This window comes from Equus caballus, chromosome 4 (assembly GCF_041296265.1).
Source record: "Equus caballus isolate H_3958 breed thoroughbred chromosome 4, TB-T2T, whole genome shotgun sequence".
Lineage (NCBI taxonomy): Eukaryota > Metazoa > Chordata > Mammalia > Perissodactyla > Equidae > Equus > Equus caballus.
Window position 1 is genome coordinate 36210605 of NC_091687.1, and position 23057 is coordinate 36233661.

General features: G+C 35.7%; 2 protein-coding genes across 54 annotated transcripts in view; one reads left to right on the forward strand and one right to left on the reverse strand.

Annotated features, from left to right (window-relative positions):
* Positions 1–18370, forward strand: part of RUNDC3B (RUN domain containing 3B) — a 150926-nt gene extending 132556 nt beyond the window's left edge. For 22 of the 29 annotated variants that reach the window (XR_011438132.1, XR_011438135.1, XR_011438130.1 and 19 more), the window contains one exon: positions 15629–18370. Coding sequence is in view for 23 of the 29 variants with exons in the window: in XM_070265604.1 (XP_070121705.1) it covers positions 15629–15774 (146 nt within the window). In the remaining 6 variants the exon portion in view is untranslated. Of the gene's footprint in view, positions 1–13013 lie in introns of all 29 variants that reach the window. The other 7 variants (XR_011438131.1, XM_023639113.2, XM_070265602.1 and 4 more) reach the window with 2 other exon arrangements.
* The window catches only part of SLC25A40 (solute carrier family 25 member 40), a 130474-nt gene that overhangs the window by 55895 nt on the left and 51522 nt on the right, over positions 1–23057 (reverse strand). For 10 of the 25 annotated variants that reach the window (XR_011438153.1, XM_070265616.1, XM_001489300.6 and 7 more), the window contains 2 exons: positions 22747–22827; positions 20997–22357 (listed from right to left, as the gene is read on the reverse strand). Coding sequence is in view for 9 of the 25 variants with exons in the window: in XM_070265616.1 (XP_070121717.1) it covers positions 22245–22357; positions 22747–22827 (194 nt within the window). In the remaining 16 variants the exon portion in view is untranslated. Of the gene's footprint in view, positions 1–1425; positions 1775–18896; positions 19034–20996; positions 22358–22746; positions 22828–23057 lie in introns of those variants that run through there. The other 15 variants (XR_011438138.1, XR_011438139.1, XR_011438140.1 and 12 more) reach the window with 4 other exon arrangements.

Here is a 23057-nt window from a genome sequence, read left to right on the forward strand (position 1 = left end):
ATAAAAGGAGATAAAGATAGAAACCCAGTGACAATAGGAGACTTCAACATACTATTCTCAGTATAAGACAAATCAAATGGACAAAAAATAAGTAAGGATATAAAAGACCTAGACAACGAAGTCAATAAGGTAGACCTAATGGCTGTATGGAACTTTACACTTGTTAACAGATGTATACCTTTTTCTTTCTTAAGTGCAGATGAAACAGGCACAAAAATGATCATGTAATGTATATGATCATAAAGAAAACAGTAAATTCATAAAGTAGAAGTATTACAGACAGTACTCTGATCACAATGCAAAAAGAATAGTAGAAATTACTGTTCAAGGGGGCTCTTTCACCTGGGAATAAATAAACCTTCTATTAAACAACTCTTGGGTGAAAGAAATATAAGCTGAAATTATGAATTTTTAATGAATTGACAATAAAACTCTGCATAGCAGAATTTGTGAGCTTTATTTAAAGCAATAATCAGAGGAAAGTTCATAATTTTTATATACTTTTATCATTAAAAATGAAAGAAACTAAATGGTTTCCCAGCCCAGAAGCTAGAAAAACAACAACAAAGGAAATAAAAAGTACACGGAAGAAAATAATAAAGATAAAACCAGAAATTAATGAGATAGAGAATAGAAAAACAGATCTAATTAATAAATCAAAAAACCTATTTTTTTAATTAACAAATTAGAGACCTAGCAAATTTAATCACAAAAGAAGAAAGCACAAATAAACAAAAATATAGGGAATAAGTATAACTTGAGAAATACAGTATGAAAAATAGAAAGAAAATTATAGACCAGTATCACTTTACAGATATTGATCTTGTTGAGGAGGAAGACGTTTCCTCTACCCACTCTAGGTCCTTCTGGCTGGGCTACAAATTAAATTCACATGAGACAGAGTAACAGGAGAAAATTAAACAAAGCTTTATAATGTATACATGGGAGAGGCTCAGGAAAACTGAGCAACTTGTCAAAATGGCGAGATTCTCCTCTTAAATATCATCTTCAGCTACAAAGGAGGATGTTCCGGGTGTGGGGAGTCAGTTATGGGAGATCACCAGAAAAGTACAGTAAACAAGAGTAAGGTTATTATGCAGATTTGTCTTTGCCTTCCACATTGATAAGGAGTTTTTAGAGATAAGGTCATCCCCCTTCTTCCTGGTGCAGAGAGGGACACATCTTTACAGATGGAGATTTCCCTTACAAATGTAAATGTCTCTTACAAATGGTAACTTCTACTTTTCAGAATTTCTCTCATGTCTGCAGTTTTTAAAAGTAACCAGACCAAAATAATCCTCATGCCAAAGAGACATATCTTGGGGTGGCCAATTCCAACCCCCCACAATATAAAGGTTCTAAATAATATATTAGTAAACAGAATCTAGCAAAACATAAAGAAATGATACACCATGACCAGGTGGATTTAATCCAGAGTGTAAGGTTGATTTAATCTTAGGAAATCCATTAATATAGTACACCATATTAATAGATCTAAGATAGAAAAGGTTACCTCCACAGATGTCAGAAAGCCTTGGACAAAATTCAACACTTGTGTGATACAAACATTCAAGAAAAAAAGAACTGAATAATAGTTCTTTTACATGAGTATGTATGTCTTTTTCTAAAGCCAGCATCTTATTTATGAGGAAATACTAAAATACCCATTGTTTCTACCACTATTTAACATTATAATGGAGGTAACAGCTAACGCATTTAAAGAAGAAACTTCTAGAGACATGAGAATTGGATTTTTGCAGATGATGTGATGAACCTGAAAAACACAGAGAAATAATAATACTTAAGACAATAAAAATAGTCTTGCAAAGTAGCACGATATAGAATTATCATACAGAAATCAGTAGCCGTCACATGTACAAAAACCAATGAGTGACTCTATCAGTAGGGGGGAAAAACAATTTAAAAAGCAATAGAGATGATAAAATATTTAGAGTTTGCATATTTCTTGTTAAATTTATTCCTTAATGAGGAAAGCTGTAAACCATTCTTAAGAGACACAAAGGTAGTCTCAAGCAAATGGAGAGAAATACCTTGTTTTCCCTAAATTAATGTAAAGTTAACACAGTCCTACATATGCTTTTATTTTCTAATCCAGCAATCACACATCTAGGAACTTACTCTGAAGATACACTTAAGCAGTACAAAAATATATATGCACCAGGTTATTCTGCTCACTTAGTATTCATTCATATTCGGCACTTTTCCCTAAATGCTTATCACATTTTAGGGAATTTCTCTACCTACACCCTTTTTAAAATTTAACTTTTTATTTTGAGTTAATTACAGATTTACATGCAGGTTTAATAAATAATACAGAGAGATCACTGCACCCTTTACCTACCCAGTTTCCCCCAGTGGTAACATCTTACAAAATTGTAGTACAATATCACATCCATGAAATTGACAATACAATCCATTGGTTTCATTCAGATATACATTTACTCATTAGTGTGTGTTTTTAGTTCTACTGAGTTTTATCACAAGTGTAGGTTCGTGTATACAGCACCACAGTCAAGATACAGAACAGTTGCATCACCACAAGGATCCCTTGTTCTGCCCTTTTGTAACCATACCCACCTCCTTCCCAGCCTTGCCCAGTCTGTGCCTCTTCCTTATGGCAAACACTAGGGGCTGGCCTGGTGGCATAGCAGTTAAGTTCACACTCTCTGCTTTGGGGGCCTGGGGTTCACTGGTTCAGATCGCAGGTGCGGACCTAGTACTGCTCATTAAGCCATGCTGTGGCAGGCATCCCACATATAAAATAGAGGAAGATGGGCACGTATGTCAGCTGAGGGCCAATCTTCCTCAGCAAAAAGGAGGATTGGTGGCAGATGCTAGCTCAGGGCTAATCTTCCTTAAAAAAAAAAGTGAATTCTGAGTGACATTGGTGACATGGCGGAGTGAGCTCATCCAGGACTCTCTCCCCTCCAAACTACAACCAAAAGCATCAACTGCTTTCCAGCCAAAAAGAATAAATCCTAATAACAGAAATCAGAGACCAACAGCAGCCAAACAATGGAGGGCGGAGAGGCTGGAGCCGCCCTTGGAGGAGCTGGAGCGGGGTAAGAGAGAACTTCACTCCCTCCCCTAGAGACTTGGATTGCTGCCGTGGGTGAGGGAAAGAGCAGGAGAAGGGCCACGTGTCTGCGGGATCATTCAGGACTCCCACAAACCCGTGCAGCGGATAGCATCTAACAGGGGACAGCTTTCGTGTGGGGGGACCCCATCAAGCCAGGGCCCCAGGAAACCAGAGAGCGAGCACTGAATGGAATCCAGGTCTGCAGGAGAGAGAAAGTGCCCCGCCTCCCCCAACCCACGCTGCGCACTGCCATGCAGCTGACGGTGGAGGGCTCAGAACACGCAGCTCTCGACACCCATCTAGTGGCAAGAGGCTGTAACTGCTATTGAATAATAGCATTATGCGCAAAAACCGCTCCTCTACCATCCAGCAATTTATAAAAGCTCCAGGCCAAAAGGAAAATAATAAAAATGCAGAATTATGTCCCAAGAACTTGGAAATAGGTAAACTAAGTGACAATGAATTCAGAGTACCTATCATCAAAAAACTCAATGAGGTAATGGGAAATATAGAGAAACAAGTTAACGAGTTCTGGAGTTACTTCACTAAAGAGATTGAAACTATAAAGAAGAATCAATCAGAAATACTAGAGATGAAAAATACAATGGATCAGATAAAATACGGATTCGCTTAATGCCCATGTGGACACTTTAGAGGAGGAAATTAGCATAATCAAAGATAGACAGGCTGAATGGCTCCAGACAGAGGAAGAAAGAGAACTAAGAATTTAAAAAACCGAAGAAAATCTCCAAGAATTAGCTGACTCAATGAGAAAACGCAACTTAAGAATTATCGGAATTCCTGAGGGCGTGGAAAAGGAAAATGGAGCAGAAAGTGTGCTTAACGAAATTATAGAAGACAACTTCCCAAATCTAGGGATTGAGAGAGAAATGTGTGTAGAGGAAGCTTTCAGATCTCCTAGATTTGTCAATGTAAAAAGACCTACTGTAAGGCATATAGTAGTAAAAACAGCAAAAATGAATGATGAAGAAAGAATACTCAGGGCAGCAAGGCAGAAGAAAATAACCTACAAGGGAACCCCTATCAGACTTTCAGCGGATTTCTCTACAGACACCTGACAAGCTAGGAGAGAATGGAATGACATATTCGAAACTTTAAAGGATAAAACTCTTCAGCCAAGAATACTCTATCCAGCAAAAATATTCTTCAGATATGAGGGAGAAATTAAATCTTTTCCAGACAAACAAAAGCTAAGGGACTTTGTAGCCACAAGTCTGCCACTACGAGAAATCCTCAAGAAGGCTCTCATACCTGAAAAAACAAAAAAAAAGGGAGAAAGGGGTCACAAAGTACAGAGTAGGGAGACAAATAGATAGAATCAGAATAGGATAGCAAATATTCAACTATAGCCATAGGATAAAGGGAAGGAAATCACCAAAGCAAAGACAATCTTATCACTGTAACCACAAACTCACAACACAAGTTGGAATAAGAGATGAAAATAATAATTTAGGAGGGGAGGAGGAAAGGGGGCTGAATCAGTCTAGGCTAAGGAAGTAAGAGACCCCCAGAAAATGGACTATGTTACACACGAAATTCTGAATACAAACTTCAGGGTAGCCACTAAACTAAAAACTTACAGAACAGAGACACAAAACATAAATAAGGAAAAATCTAAGAAACCCAGCATAAGAAAATGCAGAAGTCAATGGGTAGGCTAAAACACACAGAACAAGAAACAAAGGAAACGTAGGAAAACAAGAAAATGAGCAACAGAATGACAGCGTTAAGCCCTCATGCATCAATAATCACCCTCCATGTAAACGGATTGAACTCTCCAATAAAAAGACACAGAGTGGCAGGGCTGGCCCCGTGGCCGAGTGGTTAACTTCGCGCACTCTGCAGCAGGCGGCCCAGTGTTTCGTTGGTTCGAATCCTGGGCGCGGACATGGCACTGCTCATCAGACCACGCTGAGGCAGCATCCCACATGCCACAACTAGAAGAACCCACAACGAAGAATACACAACTATGTACCGGGGGGCTTTGGGGAGAAAAAGGAAAAAATAAAGTCTTTAAAAAAAAAAAAAAAAGACACAGAGTGGCAAAATAGATTAAAGAACAAGATGCAACAATTTGTTGCCTCCAGGAAACACACCTCAGCTCCAAGGACAAACACAGGTTCAGAGTCAAGGGGTGGAAGACAATACTCCAAGCTAATAGCAAAAAAAAGAAAGCAGGTGTTGCAATACTTATATCAGACAAAACAGACTTCAAGATAAGGCAGGTAAAGAGAAACATAAGGGCCAGTATATAATGATCAAAGGGACACTTCATCAAGAAGAAATAACGCTTATAAATCTATACACCCAACACAGGAGCACCAAAGTTCATAAAGCAACTATTAACAAACCTAAAAGAAGATATAAAAAATAACACAATAGTAGGGGACCTCAACATCCCACTCACATCAATGGACAGATCATCCAGATAGAAAATCAACAAGGAAACAGTGGAGCTAAACGAAAAACTAAAACAGTTGGACTTAATAGACATATATAGAACACTTCATCCAAAAACAGCAGAATACACATTCTTCTCAAGCGCGCATGGAACATTCTCAAGGACAGACCATATGCTGGGAAATAAGGCAAGCCTCTACAAATTTAAAAAAATTAAAATAATAACAAGCATCTTCTCTGATCATAATGCTATAAAGCTAGAAATTAATTACAAGAAAACAGCTGAGAAAGGCACAAGGATGTGGAGACTAAACAATATGCTATTGAACAAGCAATGGATCACTGAAGAAATTAAAGAAGAAGTCAAAAAATACCTGAAGACAAATGAAAATGGTAACATGCCATAGCAACTCATATGGGATACAGCAAAAGCTGTATTGAGAGGAAAAGTCATCGCAATACAGACACATCTTAACAAACAAGAAAAATCCCAAATAAGCAATCTTAAACTACACCTAACTGAACTAGAGAAAGAAGAACAAACAAAGCCTAAAGTCAGCAGAAGGAGAGAAATAATAAAAATCAGAGCCGAAATAAATGCTATTGAAACAAAAAAGGCAGTAGAAAGGATCAATGAAACAAAGAGCTGGTTCTTTGACAAGATAAATAAAATTGACAAACCCCTAGCCAGACTTACAAAGAAAAACAGAGAGAAAGCCCAAATAAACAAAATCAGAAATGAAAGAGGAGAAATAACAACAGACTCTGCAGAAATACAACAGATTATAAGAGAATACTATGAAAAACTATATGCCAACAAAATGGAAACCTAGAGGAAATGGATAAATTCTTGGACTCCTATAATCTCCCACAGCTCACTCAAGAAGAAGCAGACAATTTGAACAGACCAATCACAAGGAAAGAGATTGAAACAGCAATCAAGAGGATCTCAAAGAATAAAACCCCAGGATCAGATGGCTTTCCTGGGGAATTCTACCAAACTTTCAGAGAGGATTTAATACCTATCTTTTTCAAGCTATTCCAACAAATTAGGGAGGATGGAAGACTTCCTAACACATTCTACAAGGCCAGCATCACACTGATACCAAAGCCTGACAAAGATAGCACGAAAAAGGAGAACTACAGGCCAATATCACTGATGAACGTAGATGCAAAAATTCTAAACAAAATTTTGGCCACGAGAATTCAGCAATTCATCAAAAGGATCATACATCATAATCAAGTGGGATTCATAGCAGGGACACAGGGATGGTTCAACATCCACAAATCAATCAACATGATACACCACATCAACAAACTGAGGAATAAAAACCACATGATCATCTCAGTAGATGCAGAGAAAGCATTTGACAAGATCCAACAGACATTTATGACAAAAACTCGGAACAAAATGGGGATAGAAGGGCATTACCTCAACATAATAAAGGCCATACATGACAAACCCACAGCCAACATCATGCTCAATGGGCAAAAACTGAGCGCCATCCCCCTGAAAACAGGAATGAGACAAGGATCCCCTGGATCACCACTCTTATTTAACATAGTACTGGAGATTTTCGCCGGAGCAATTAGGCAAAAAAAAGGAATAAAAGGAATCCAAATAGGGAGGGAAGAAGTGAAACTCTCGCTGTTTGCAGACGACATGATCTTATATATAGAAAACCCCAAAGAATCCATTGGAAAACTGTTAGAAGTAATCGACAACAACAGCAGAGTTGCAGGGTATGAAATCCATTTACATACATCAGTAGCATTTCTATACTCTAATAACAAACTAACAGAAAAAGAACTCAAGAACACAATACCATTCACAATCGCAACAAAAAGAATAAAATACCTCAGGGTGAATTTAAGGAAGTGAAAGACCTGTATGACGAAAACTACAAGGCTTTTCTGAAAGGAATGGATGACGACATAAAGAGATGGAAAGACATTCCATGTACATGGATTGGAAGAATAAACATAGTTAAAATGTCCATTCCACCTAAAGCAATCTACAGACTCAATGTCATCCCAATCAGAATCCCAATGACATTCTTTACAGAAATAGAACAAAGAATCCTAAAATTCATATAGGGCAACAAAAGATGCCGAATTCCTAAAGCAATCCTGAGAAAAAAGAACAAAGCTGGAGGCATCACAATCCCTGACTTCAAAACATACTACAAAGCTACAATAATCAAAACAGCATGATACTGGTACAAAAACAGGTACACAGATCAATGGAACAGAACTGAAAGCCCAGAAATAAAACCACACATCTCTGGACAGCTAATCTTCGACAGAGGAGCTGAGGTCATACAATGGAGAAAAGAAAGTCTTTTCAACAAATGGTGCTGGGAAAACTGGAAAGCCACATGTAAAAGAATGAAAATTGACTATTCTTTGTCACCATTCACCAAAATAAACTCAAAATGGATCAAAGACCTAAAGGTGAGACCTGAAACCACAAGGCTTCTAGAAGAAAATGTAGGCCGTACACTCTTTGACATCAGTATTAAAAGGATCTTTTCAGACACCATGTCTTCTCAGACAAGCGAAACAATAGAAAGAATAAACAAATGGGACTTCATCAGACTAAAGAGCTTCTTCAAGGCAAAGGAAAACAGGATGGAAACAAAAAAACAAGCCACTAACTGGGAAAAAATATTTGCAAGTCATACATCTGACAAAGGCTTAATATCCATAATATATAAAGAATTCACACAACTCAACAACAAAAAAATGAAACCACCCAATAAAAATTGAGCACGAGACATGAACAGACATTTCTCCAAAGAAGATATACAGATGGCCAATAGGCACATGAAAAGATGTTCTTCATCCCTGATCATCAGGGAAATGCAAATCAAAACTACACTAAGATATCACCTTATACCCACCCATTAGAATGATAAAAATTAACTAAAACAAATAGTAACAAATGTTGGAGAGGATGTGGAGAAAAAACCCTCATACACTGCTGGTGGGAATACAAACTGGTACAGCCACTATGGAAAACAGTATGGAGATTCCTCAAAAAATTAAAAACAGAACTACCATACGATCCAGCTATCCCACTACTGGGTGTCTATTCAAAGAGCTTGAAATCAGCAATTCCAAAAGTCCCATGCACCCCAACATTCATTGCAGCATTATTTACAATAGCCAAGATGTGGAAGCAACCTAAGTGCCCATCAACAGTTGACTGGATAAAGAAGATGTGGTATCTATACACAACGGAATACTCCTCAGCCATAAAAAAGGATAAAATCGTCCTATTTGCAACAACATGGATGGACCCTGAGGGTATTATGTTAAGAGAAATAAGCCAGATAGAGAAGGACAATCTCTGTATGACTTCACTCATATGAAAAATTTGAAAATGCAGACAAAGAGAATAGATTAGTGGCTACCAGGGGAAAGGTGAGGTCGGGGGGTGGGCACAAAGGGTGAAGGGGTGCTCTTACAACACGTCTGACAAACAATAATGCACAACTGAAATTTCACAAGATTGTAACCTATCAACTCAATAAAAATTTTTAAAAAATGAATTCAGTTGTCAAGAACTTCTTCACATTCAGAATTATCTCTTCTGAATCATTTTTTAAATCAAAATTGTCAGTGGTTATGTTTTTTCTCACAATTTCATCCTCTGTGCCAACAGTGGACCATTTCCTGGAACAGTACTCCACTGTTGTAGTTACCAACAAGTACCCTGCAAATTTTTATGCAGACACTTTCCGTATTTGCCTAACTTATAGTTTCATTTTCTTTGTGAATTAAATGCTTCTTGAAGTGTGCTTCTCTTCACTGGCTACAGGAATTCCATGTCAAATTGATGTTTGACATCTTAGAAATCCTGCATAATGTATGAATCAGTAACACTAATTGCTTGTTGCTTGAAAATTCCTTTGATCTATTCTGAGAATTTCTTCTACCTTCAGTTACATGCTTGGCTTGTGATAAGCAACCCTTTTGCATATGTCACCAAGCTTCATCTACTTGCAGGGTTTTTCCCTTTCTTAGATATTTCTTTTTTTCACCAACCATTTATTGCGTTGTTTTGCAAGAAAGTATCAATTGCAGTAATTCCTGTAATGACTGTTTGCTTCAGTAATATGAAATTTACAGCCTACTGTCTCTTCTCATGCTTTTCTATGAACAAACAACTATTAATTTTAAGGGTATTATACTGTAATGTTTTTGAAAACATTTTAAGCAGTATATAAACAGAAGTAACTCAAAGTGATAATATGAATACCTGTGACCACGTTTATGCATGCATATGCAAAAACAACTATGTCACAACTCCGTCTTGGCCAGCTACAACTACAACACACATTGGTTCCAAAAGTTTGAAATTTTATTGCAAAAATGATGACCACCCCTTTTCTTGACCATTGATCACAAAAAGATACCATGGACCTTCCACAACAGCTTAATATAACATTTTCCCTTTATTTATGGGTTTATGATAGTAGCTAAGGAATCTCTTTAGGCATTTCTTAAGATTAGGATAGGGGCTGGCCCAGTGGCGCAGTGGTTAAGTTCGCATGTTCCGCTTCGGCGGCCCGGGCTTCGCCAGTTCCCTGCTTGGCGCCACTTGGCGAGCCATGCTGTGGTAGGTGTCCCACATATAAAGTACAGGGAGATGGGCATGGATGTTAGCTCAGGGCCAGTCTTCCTCAGCAAAAAGAGGACTGGCAGCAAATGTTAGTTCAAGGCTGATCTTCCTCAAAAAAAAAAAAAAAAGATTTGGATACATATTTACTGAGTCTCTGTTTCCTCACTGACCCCTTCCCTCTCCACCCCAAACTTCTCTTCCTTAGATTTGCTGATGTCACTATTCACTTATCAATTCTCAGAAGCTAGTGAATCATTCATGGCTCCTCCTACCTAACATTTTGCCTTCACCAAGTCCTATCAGTTTAACTTTCTAAAGATTTTTAATTGTGTCTCATTCTCTGGATCCCTTCTACTGCTAACCTGGTTCAGGCAACTGCCATAGCCTTCCTACTGGTTTCCCTGCATCCATTTTATTTCTCTCAAAATCATGCTTCACAGAGCCATCAAGTATTTAAAATATAAATTAACCATGTAATTCCCAATGTAAAAGGCTTCAGTGGCTCCCTGCTATATAAGAGTATGACCAAGAATGTAGTCTCTGAATTCAGAAGACTTGATTTCAAGTCACAAAACAAATGTATTATTATGATTACAAGATAATTTCTGGCTTCTTAACATGAAGTCTAAAGTTTTCTGTGGACTTTGCCCATTTCTCTAGTCTCATTTCTTGCTTGTAGCTCCCTGTACCTTGGGTGCTAATTCTTCCCTCTGTGCCTTTGTTCATCCCTTTCTTCAGATCCTCCTCTGGTTTCTGCCTCCTTGGGTATGCATGTCCACTAGGATTCAGTTCAATGGTAACTTTCTCCCTGAAATTTCCCTAACTTTCCCCAACCCATACCTTCTGATTTGGTTCTGATACTTCTCCTTTGAGCCTCCATGATATCCTTTACTTATTGTTCTCACTACACTTACAGCATGTTGTTATAATCTTCTGTTCGTGTTTGTTTCTAGCATATACTAAGTTCCCTATGGGCAAGAAGTGGTTTTCAAATTTATCTTTTTATCACAATGCCTGGCACATAGAGGACATCCAGTAAATTGTGCTGAATGAATGACTTCTAACTTAACATTTGTAGCAATACCATCTGAAGACTTGAGTCCAGACATTTAAAACAAAACTGATCTTTCTTGCTATAAAACAAAGAGCCGTTTTCTGCTCCTTAAGACTAACTTGTTTCTGATAGGAATTACTCTCCCAGTCATCTGGGCTAGAAAGTTTTGTCAACCATGACAGGTTCTTTCCCCTCATATCAATAAATTGTTTTAAAAATATCATTATTAACTGAGATTTTAACATACTGGTTATTTTTTAATCCATTGTAATTTTGCATGTGTTTATTTATATGCATATATGTTAGCATTAGCTACTGTTGACATCACAATATTCAAGAATATTTTGGAATGATCACCTATCATCCTCTACGTTAACAGTTTTGCTTATTTCCTTTTATAAGCATAGTTGCATAGCTGCAATCCCAATGAACATAACCATTTTGGATCCTTCTGCACTTTTTTTCCTTTATTTTTAAATGAAGGCTTGGAATGAAGCCTCTTTTGGCTCCCTTGAGGGCACCACACTGCCCTGCAGGTTCCACATCATCAATATTTTCAGAGGCTGGCGGTGCATCTTTGAAGGGTGGCTTCTAAATAGGTAGATCCCCCGGTGCTGTTATGCGCTACTCAGCTTTGCTGTAGGTTTTATTTCCTTGAGGCACAACTGAGGACTTCATGTACCTTATCTTCTTCCCCTACGCTACCTTTTCGTTTTGGATAATTTCAAACTACAGAAAAGTTGAAAGAACAGAAGAATGAACCACTTGTATATACTTTACCTAGATTCACCAAACACTAACATTTTGCCGCACTTGCTTTATCTGGCTCTTGTTCTTGTGGGCATGTGCTCCCTCCATTTACTCATATATCCATGTTTTGTTTTCCTCAACCATTTGAAAGTAAATTGCAGATATCCTGACACTTCACCTCTAAATACGTCAGCATGTATCTCCTAGGATATGGATGTTTTCTTAAAATGCCACACCATTATGACTTTCAGGAAATTTATCATCAGTACAATATTACCTGATAATTAGTTGATATTCAGATGTTTCCACTTGTCCAGTAATATCCTTCAAAGTTTTTTTTCTTTTTTTAGGTCTAGGATCCAATCAAGGCTCACACATTGCTTTTAGTTTTCGTTCTCTTTGGTATCTTTTCATCTAAGAGAGTTACCCCCCAACTTTTCTTTTTCTCCTATATTTATATATTTGAAGAGCCCAAACCAGTTGTTTTGTTAAATGTCCAATAATTTAGATTTGTCTGATTGTTCATTATCATCATATTCATGTTAAACATATTTGGCAAGAATACAACATAAATAATGGATCTTAGTGCATCTCCTTCAGGAGGTCACTGCCTTTTTTGGGCACTGGGAGACCCTTAAAGATGGTTCCTGTGTCCTTTTGACGCTCCAGCAGTCTCTTATAGCTTTCTCACTTTGTGGTAAAACAAGATGTTCTGGGTTACTTTGGTATATTTCATGCCCACACCCACAGTCAGCTATTTCTCCAAGAAGTCGTTTGCTTTTACTATGAAATGATGTTAGAGACCATTAAGCTTTAGGGGTGCCTGTTGCCACTGAATTGGTCATTGTTTCTAGCCCTCTTCAGTGGGCAGAATTAGGAATTTTTTAAAAAAGAAAAATATATTTCATAATTCGAATATAAGATTCAAGGTTTCCACATATGTAATTTTATATTTTTCTATCTTATGATGAAAATACTAGTTTCTAATTTATATGAATATACAGTCAGGCCTCCACATCTCTGGATTCCAACTGAATCTGCAACATTGGTTGAATCCGCAGATGTGGAACCCATGGATCAGAAGGCTGACTAACGGCCTTGAGCATCTATGGATTTTGGTGTGTGCAGAGCGTCCTGGAGAGATATATATACATTTCAAAATAATAATATCTGTATTATTACTAAAATATAACTTAAAATAGCTTAAGATTTCTTTGTGATTATTTTACTTGAGAATATATCCCAGAGTCAAATTACTATGCTTAAAGTTCATCTCAACTCTGTTCGCTTCCACTTTCACAGGTAACCATTTTTATTAGTTTTTGAATTATCTTTCTACTGATTTTCAAAATATAAGCAAATTCAAATAAACTCATGCCTCCCTTTTTTGGATAAAAGGTAACATGCTATAGACTATTCTGTACTTTGCTTTTTTCACTTAACAGTATATCCTGGAAATCACTACATAGCAGTACAGAGAGGTCTTTCTCGTTCTCTTTTACAGCTACATAGTACTCCATTGTGTAACTATGTTAGACATTTAGATTGGTAGTTTGCAATTAATATATGCTAATCTTTATATTAAAAAATATGTAATCTATCTAAGTATATACCCCCAAGGAATGAAAACAGGACTCAAACAGATAGTTGTATGCCAATGTTCACAGCAACATTATTTATAATAGTGAAAAGGTGGAAACAACTCAAGTGTCCATAAAGATGAATGGATAAACAAAAGGTATCATATACATACAATGGAATATTATTTGGCCATTAAAAAGGAATTAATATATATATATATACTACAACATGAAAACATCATGCTAAGTGAAATAAGCCAGACACAAAAGGGTAAATGTTGGATTCTACTTCTAAGAATGAATGCAGGTAGGCAAATTCATAGACAGAAAGTAGATAAGAGGTTTTCAAAGACTAGGGGGAGAATGGAGAGTTATTGCTTAATGGGTGGGGAGTGTCTGTTTGGGGTGATGAAAATATTTGGAAATAGTGGTGATGGTTGAACAATACTGTGAATGTAATGCCACTGAATTGTACACTTAAAAATAGTTAAAATGGTAAATTGTGTGTGATATATATTTACCACAATAAAGAAAAGTCATATATACCATATATATGTCTATGTAATTAGCAGTAAATCTCTTTAAAACATTGGGGTCAATAATGAAGTAGAAATTTGGAGAGACTACCCAAAGCAGAGTTTCTGGAGCAGTTAGAAAGAATTCCAGAGAACTGATTTTGGCCTGAAATGGGTCTCTAAGCTTAAACATTAAAAGGGTGCTTGAAACATCTATTATCTTTTGATCCTGATGTAACACGATAAAAATATTTTAAATCTGAATGTAACACTCTTCCATATCTTTTCTGAACACTATTATATTTTCCTGTATTTCATTAGTCAGCAAAACTAAGAAGTTAACATAGCTAATCATCTCTTGCTATTTATTTTCATTTTACAAAGGAAAGAGTGGGCTCAGAGAAGATGCCTTTCCCAAGGTCACACAGCTCAAGAGGACACAGGAGCTCTTTTGTGTCCCAGTGCAGTTCTTACTGAATTCATTAGTTATATAATTACTTAATGAGCATCTACTCTGTGCTAGGCACTTGGGATATAATAATGGACACAACAAATTTCATGTCCTTTCTCAAAGAGTTTATAGTGTAATAAAGGAGAAAACCGCACAATTATACTGTACTACAAGGTGGGTTAAGGTACAAAGGACTATGGGAACACTTTGGAGGGGCTGTTTGAAACAACATATACTATTCAGAAACATCTGATATCTCGTTCAGCTTATGCTTCTTTAACTGTGAGAGTAAAACCTAAGCTCTTCATCTTTGAAAACCTGCTGATTTTCAAAGACCTTAGCCTTTCACAGTCTCAAACCAGCCGCTTTATAGCTGTTATTTGCATTCTGTGGGTTGAAACTTATTCAGCTCTGGAAAGAACTGTTTCCCCAGCTGTGGAAACAGAGCTGCCATTTCTCCTTCACAGGCCTCCTGAAGTCCAGCACATAACAAAGTTCCTCATGCTTAGTAGGTGCAGTGTTCCCAAATCAAGCCCTCCTATTGAATTGAAGCAATTCTGCTTCTACTGCATTACTTTACCTACATATGGATTTGCTGGTGTTTCTGTGGCCTGGGCACTGGTACTATTACTTTAGGTTTTTATTTTCCTTTATTAACATGAACATATTCTCAAAAAAAGGGTAAACTGTTGAATTTTTTTGGTGAGGAAGATTAGCCCTGAGCTAATATCTGTGCCAATCTTCCTCTATTTTGTATGTGGGACTCTGCCACAGCATCACTTAATGAGCAGTGTGTAGGTCCATGCCTGTGATCCAAACCCAGGGCCACCGAAGTGGAGTGTGCAAACTTAACCACACAGCCACTGGGCCAGCCCCAGTAAACTTTAAATTTTTGCTCTAAAACATGGTATCTCAACTTCCATATCTAGAACTTTTATGAGAAGCACACATGATCCTCTGTAATGTTTTCTTAAGGGTGATATAGATCAAACATGTTGACATGTAGCTCCCTATAGTAAGATATGTTTGCAATATTTTGTAAAGTATGGAAGTTTTTAATGGTTTTAGGATCTTATTGGTATCATTCTTCAAGGGCAATTAAATATTTATTATTTTATTCTAATTTTCAGGTAAAGAAGATACTCCCTCATTACTTGGTCTCTGTGGGTCTCTAACATCAGTGGCAAGTTACAAATCTCTAACAAGTCTAAAATCTAATGACTACCTTGCAAGTCCTACAACAGAGATGACAAGTCCGGGCCTAACTCCATCCTGAAAAATTTTATGTTTTTACATTGCTAATGTTCGCCTTACGTAATTTTGCTGGGAAAACCTTTGGAATTTCATATTGTTCTAGCACATGTCTAGAATTCTGTTGCTTATATTAGAGAATTCAATCTACTCCATGTAAACTTCTGAGTTAAAAAAATGATCCTGCCATTTTTCATTGTATTTGTCACTGAGAAAGTTTAAAAATGTATAGGCTTAAATAATGTACAACTGAAATTTCATAATGTTATAAACTCTTATGACCTCAATAAAAACAAAAGAACAGGCTTAAAAAGCTTTCAAACATCCTCTAAATTAATAATCCACTGCAAATGGTACATATTTATTATTCAGCTGATTTTCATATATTTAGATGTATCATAATTGCCAAAGACTTAGTTCAAGGTTTTATTCCAGAGACGTAAGCTAAGTATTTTCTTTCTCTCTTTTATTCAGTGATTAAATTTTATAAAAATGATTTATTAATTTTAATTTCTTCCTAGGTTCCAATGTTTAAATGCCTGTTTTAATATGAGGAGAAGGCTCTCAGCTACAGTTTCATGGCGGCTTATTCTGTTTCTTTAACAGTTATAATTTGATATCAACTTAACATTCCACTTAACATTTTATACATTTTGTAGGAATGTGCCTTTAGGCAGTTACTAAATTTGTTAAGGTCATAGGGAAAGTATTTTACAGTATTTTAGGCCATTTAAGTAAAATGAATAAATTCCTTATCTTTTTTCCCCCAAGATTTTCTTAAAAGGTTATCAATTAAAAAATAAGAGCAAATATGCGTCAAAAGTTGGAAACATTTAAAAAGTAGAACAGATGTTGAAACAGTATTTCATCAGGTTCAATTAAAGATTTGAGAAGCTTTTAAATAAGCATCAGCAGGATAATCACCATATTGAACAATATGTCTGACATACAGTGCTGTTTTTCTCTCCCTGTTGTGCAACAATGAATTGTCTTGAATGTTTTACAGTTTCTATCAGTAATCATGCCATAATCTCATTTTAAAATTGATGCTAAAAATCCGTACACTTCTACAGGTAAAAAATTAGTTTTCTGTGTAAAAAAAGCTATGAGCTGTATACATTTCGTCCCTAAAAATTCCACCATATTGAAAGAGAAAATATGTGAAGTATATTTTCTATAATAATATGAGGAAAACAGGATCAATTGTGCCAAAGAAGTTTTATATATTGTTTACATGAAGAGGCTACAATACTTATTGGGGACTTCATATGCTATTTTTGTTTATAAATAAAACAAACATTACATTCAAACTTAGGAGCTTTCACATATAGGAATACTGTTCCTCCTAAAGTAATTTACTGAGAGGAGGCAAGAAACACTGAATTTATCACGTTCATTCTTTGTATTAGAAATGCAGGAGTATGGTGGTTCTCTGCAATTTTTAGAGCTTTACTCTCATAATTTGGAATTTAAGATAATAAATAATAACAAGGCTAGACATAACTTGGAATTTAAGATAATAAATAGTAACAAGACATGCAAATAAACCCTGTCACTTCAGGGACAAAGGAGGCCTGGAGGCCCTTAAAATAAGTTATCTTAGCTGTACCAGAACATACTCAGAGCTTTATCCTTTAGCTTAAGGCTTTAGTACTCATAGAAATGCAAATATTCTTGAGAAATGGTACCATGAATCTACTCTTAATTCTGTATACCTTATTGTGAGGTATCAAAAGCAATTTTTAACCAGCATGGGGGATGGAAGGAAGGTATAAAATGAGGACACTGGAAACCTTGGGAGGAGGGAGTGAGAAATGGTTAATGAGGGGAACTGCAAACATTTTCAGCTGGCCATAAGCACTGCTGCTTTCCTAAGAACTATCAGAATGGTTAAATGCTTTACCATTCCTGGTCCACTCTCAACTAACATTATGCTTCCATAGTTTAAAAAAATATCATTGTTAAATTTTTTCCATACATTTTTTTTTTTTTAAGATTTTATTTTTCCTTTTTCTCCCAAAGCCCCCTGATACATAGTTGTGTATTTTTAGTTCTGGGTCCTTCTAGTTGTGGTATGTGGGACGCCACCTCAGCATGGCCTGATGAGCAGTGCCATGTCTGGGCCCAGAATTCAAACCGGCAAAACCCTGGGCCACTGAAGCAGAGCGCATGAACTTAACCACTCGGCCACGGGGCCAGCCCCCTCCATACATTTTTATAATATAGAAAGGAAATTCAAGATTCTGTAACTGATAAAATTTTTCAGATTTGTCTGATGTATATGGTAACTTGTGCATCTTAACATGCTGCTAAATGCAGATTCAAACATGACATCTGAGGATCAAGACTTTTCCTCCTTTCTTGGAGCTCTTGGTATAAAATTCATCTCCTAATGTGAATTCAGGTTTCTACACAGTTCATCTCACACTAGTTATAGAGGTAGTTAATGTTTGCATGAGGAAACAATGTATGTCTCAGTCTTTAATTTTAGGTGGTAGTGTCTATTGTTCACACACTCTCCCCAAAATAGAATGCTGAATGCTATGCTAATATTTCCACATGTGTTTTGTTGCCTTGATGTACTATACTTGTTGCATGTGTATTAAACATTTTGTACCATGCATTAGTGGTCTTTTTCCTTGACAAAAAGTTACTTGATTCAGGTTGTACACTGAACTGTTGTTTCAGCAAATGTGATAAATGTATATTACTTAACGCTTAAGATAGTAACATGAAAATGGTTTTGAAGAAATCCTTATTTCAACTCGTATCAGATTACATTTTTTTTGTTTGAGGAAGATTAGCTCTGAGCTAACATCTGTTGCCAAGCTTCCTCTTTATTTGCTTGGCGAAGATTAGTCCTGAGCTAACATCTGTGCCAGTCTTCCTCTATTTTCTATGTGGGTCACCACCACAGCATGGCTTGGCAAGTGGTGTAGGTCCATGCCTGGGATCCAAACTGGTGAACCCAGACCACCGAAGCGTGGCACACAGAACTTTAACCACTCGGGCCTGGCCCCAAATACTTTTTATTTTTTAAAAACATAACATTTTAGAATATACAACATTTGTTGAAGTGGTACAGTACAGTAGTGGTTCTGGCAGTGTTGCTGATTTAATTACATAATAGCTATATTTGTTTCTCACCTATAAAATGGAAACATCATCATCTTCTCAGAACCTCTGTGATGGCATCAGGATGATGTCAGCGTTAAATGAAATCATACATATAAGTTCCTAAAAGGTAAATGCTAATGCAAGCTGCAATTGTGATTGACAGAAGCCTTAAAATTGAAAATAAACTGAGTCAGTTTTTATTTATTTTTAAAATATTTACATACAAGTTTTCAAGTGGTTAAAAATGTCTCAAATTGATAACTTCTGGAAATGCTTTGTTAAAGTTCCTATCATTAAGCAAAATATCCAGTTTTGATAAACTAATACACTGGATTACCTCTGAAATGTCACATGACTGCTTTGAACATCAGCGCTCTTAAATTTGTTTTAATTAGTTCACTCTGCTCTTCTCTAAGGAAAGCAGCTTCTATTTATCTTTAGCATATGTTCTTAAAAACTGGTAGGAAGCGGAAGATAAAATTATATTAATGTCACTATAGTACCTTTTAAAAGCATGTTTTAGTCCAAACCAAAACTTTTATATTGTTTTTAAATAGGTTATCTTATTAAGTCCTATTTTCCATACTGCCAATTATTTTTCTAAAACACAACTAAAACCAAAGTTTCACTACATGTTGGCCTACTACATGTAACACTTTCTGGTATTTTCTGTTCTATGATGTGCTAAAGTATGCTATTCTATTTTCTTTTGTTGAAAAACAAAAACTCCAACTCTACAATTATTAGAGATGTGCCAAAAATACTTCCTTGGTTTCCTGTTTCCTTCTTGTTCCTCCTTTGGCACACAAGGCCTCTGACTACATTTCCAATCTGATCTCCTATCACATTGCTATGTATACCTTTTGCTCAAGCCACTGGGACTAAATTCCACTGCCTGATTAAGACTCCCATCTTCAGGTGTGCTGAACTGGATCAGCTGCCCTAATCTCAGAAGCATTTCCTAACTCCTCCTCCTTTGCCCCTAGGCTGAGTGGACAATTCCTCACCTTTCCCGTTACTCCCTATGCATTCTTCTATCAATCATAGCTCTGAAACCTCCTTGAGGCCAGTGAGAGTATCTGAAACGTCTTCTTGTCTCTGGTACGTTTTATACTGCCTACCACATAAAAGGTCTCACTAAGTGTTAAATGATAGAGTAAAATATAAGCACAGGAATTTATTTAGAAAGTTTGTTTTGGAAAAAAATTCAAAAGTGACACACTATTTCTCACATCCCTAGAATTTCCACCCCAGAAAAAGAGAGGTAAGAATTTAAAGGAGTCATATGGTTAAATAAAAATAATGAATAGTTTTCCTAGAAAAATTTATCTTAACTCCATGTCTACTTCTTTAAAACATCAAATGTGTATTGTACAAAAGGTAGCAAACATGTAATATTTGAATAAAACATTTCTTCTTAAAAACTTTACACATGAGAAATTAAATGCGTATGTTAGAAAAATTTAACATTAACAGAAGGAAACCATTTCCTTTAAGAAACATTTCCAAGAACACGATTTCTGACCAAACCCTTTTTGGTTGCTACTATTTATTTTTTAATTTAACAATAATATTAATACTTCTTTACCACTTAAGTGTAGAGAAAGCTTCAACTCAGCCTTCTTTTCATCCAGATACACTGCATGTAATTTGTGTTTGAAAAACTACTGGGAAGTTAGATTTCTTTATTTTAGTCATAAATAAGAATTTTCCACAAGGGCAGCAGTACTGGTGAGCAGGAGGGATGGAAATTTCCCTTCTGTTATTTATAAGTGATATTAGGTTGAAATATTGTGACTGCTTTTTGAGAGCATGGTTCTAAATCTAAATTTTTCTGCCTTTTTCTAACAATCAGTTATCAAAAAGAAGCATAGCAGAACCAAGGTAAATTTAAATTTAATATTGTTAAACAGTGTTCAAGATAAACTTTCCTCTATATTTTATATATATATACACACAGTACAGCATTAACAATTATTTTATATGAAAATATTTAGCTAGAAGCACAGTGATAATTTTATGAAAGTATAAAATATTTTAATGAACATAGTTAAAGTCAAATATATTTTCATGGATATGTATGTTGCAAATTTAAGGTAAATCAACACAAGATAAACTAAACACAAAAGGTTACATATAAACCTTATATAGTTTATTTCTGGTGACACATAGAAACACTTTGCTACTATAATACAAAACACATCAATTTCTCTACCCACACTAGAGAAGATTTGTCACCTAAATATATTACTCTATTTTAGGGGGAAAAAGGCTTCACATCTTCATAAAATACACATAGCCTGCAATAAAGTGCTTTTCCTTACAAGATATAGATCCTGAGAAAATCAAATATAAAAAAAGAATATCATTTCTTGTCCTGCCATCATATCCTTTTTATTTCATTCCTACAGCCATAAGCTAAATTACCTATCTGTTGGTCTACAGTGACTGAAAGCTTTTTCTTTAAGGAAACTGCTGCCTGTTTAGCCTCTTGGTCTAGCGTGCTAACGTGAGATGAGAACTCCACCAACAGTGATACTTGAATTACCAGGCGGCTGAGACCAGAGGGCCTTCCTATGCTGAAACACTATTTTCACTAGTCTGAAAACAATGTGGTTGTCCACTGCGTACCCAAGTTTGACTAAAGCGAACATTTAATACAATAAGTAAAAACTCCCTCTCTCCTCTTGCAGAAACAGCAGATAATACAGGGTTTTTAGTCATCAAAAATAGCAGCATCTACATCACACAAATGATTTTTTGGTTCATAAAGATAAAACAGACATACCTTTGATCGGAGAAATCCTAATACATGTGAGACCTTAAAATATGGGTTTAAAAAAAAAACCTATGCATTTGAATTAAAGAAAACTAATAGGTAATATTTGATAAATGTGAATAATGTTATTTAAAGACTGCCTTCTATTATCCACTTTGCTGAAACAACTTAAATATTTATGTACACGATTTAAATGTGTATGAGACTTGGGCATTTTTCTTGTAGATTCTGTACATCACTCAGCACACAATTCAAAACGTTCTGATGGATCTGACATACTCCCACACTGAGATTAACTTACACTGAAACCCACAGTATCAAACTCTCAGAGATTACTGCTTTAAGTGCTAAGGAATAATTTTTCTTTTCTTTATAAGAAAGCTCAATGGTTGTAATTTCTGGAGTATTAGGATAAAAGTTAAGACACCAAAATTTACTTTAAAATTAGGACTGTGATTTAGAAGTAAAGTAGAAATTGCTATTCAAATTATACGAAAGAAAGATGCAAAATTATTGTAAGATAATGGTGAAAAAAGTTCTTGCCTAAGAGTCTCCAACTTATTTGGCTGTGGCTGTTATTTCAAGTTGAAACAGCATTACTAGTTTTGCTGTCTTCGAGCATTTTGTTTCTGGAAAAAAGCTTTTCCAAATTCATAGGTACTGATCATAACAGCACAAGCAGGAGCAATTTTAATTAAACGGGGAATTAGGCCTGAAAGAAAATAGAAAAAAAAAATCAGAACAAATTTTACTTTATTTTAAAAACTGTAATTTATTTGGTTTCATTCTGATAATGATCAAATTAAATGAAGTGATGTGTCAAATACTGTGCCATAAACTGGTGTCAAAGAACAAGCCAAACTGCTCACTCACAACCTCCTCATTTTAATTCCATGTTAATTCATACAAAAATTTTATCTTATTGATAGTAAATTTGTATTATTTAACATTTTTTAAGTTATAGCAAAGATATTTAGGAGGAAATAGTAAACATGGAATGTTTTCAATCATTTTCTGCTGAAATTTAATTTAGGAAGGTGACAGATTTAAAAGTAAAAGTAATCATTTTATTCAATGATTTGGTAAAGCAAATATTTTTACCTGTAAATAATCCAGAAAATCCACTCTCAGCAACAATGTTCTTCATTATAGCCCAGGTTGACATACGCAAAGGCGTAGAAACTAAATGTTAAAGAAATGATACTATTATAAATTACCACTTAATAATTTCAAATACACATAAAATAGTGTTTATGGCCTTTGGAGGTATATGATTCATTATAAGAACAGATCTTTTTACCTAAAGAGCTATTTTAAATCTTCTTTTTAATAGTTGGATTCATTAAAAAGAAAAATTAGACAAAAGCTGTAACTTTAAAGGTATATAAGACTGGATGCCTCTCCTGAATTGA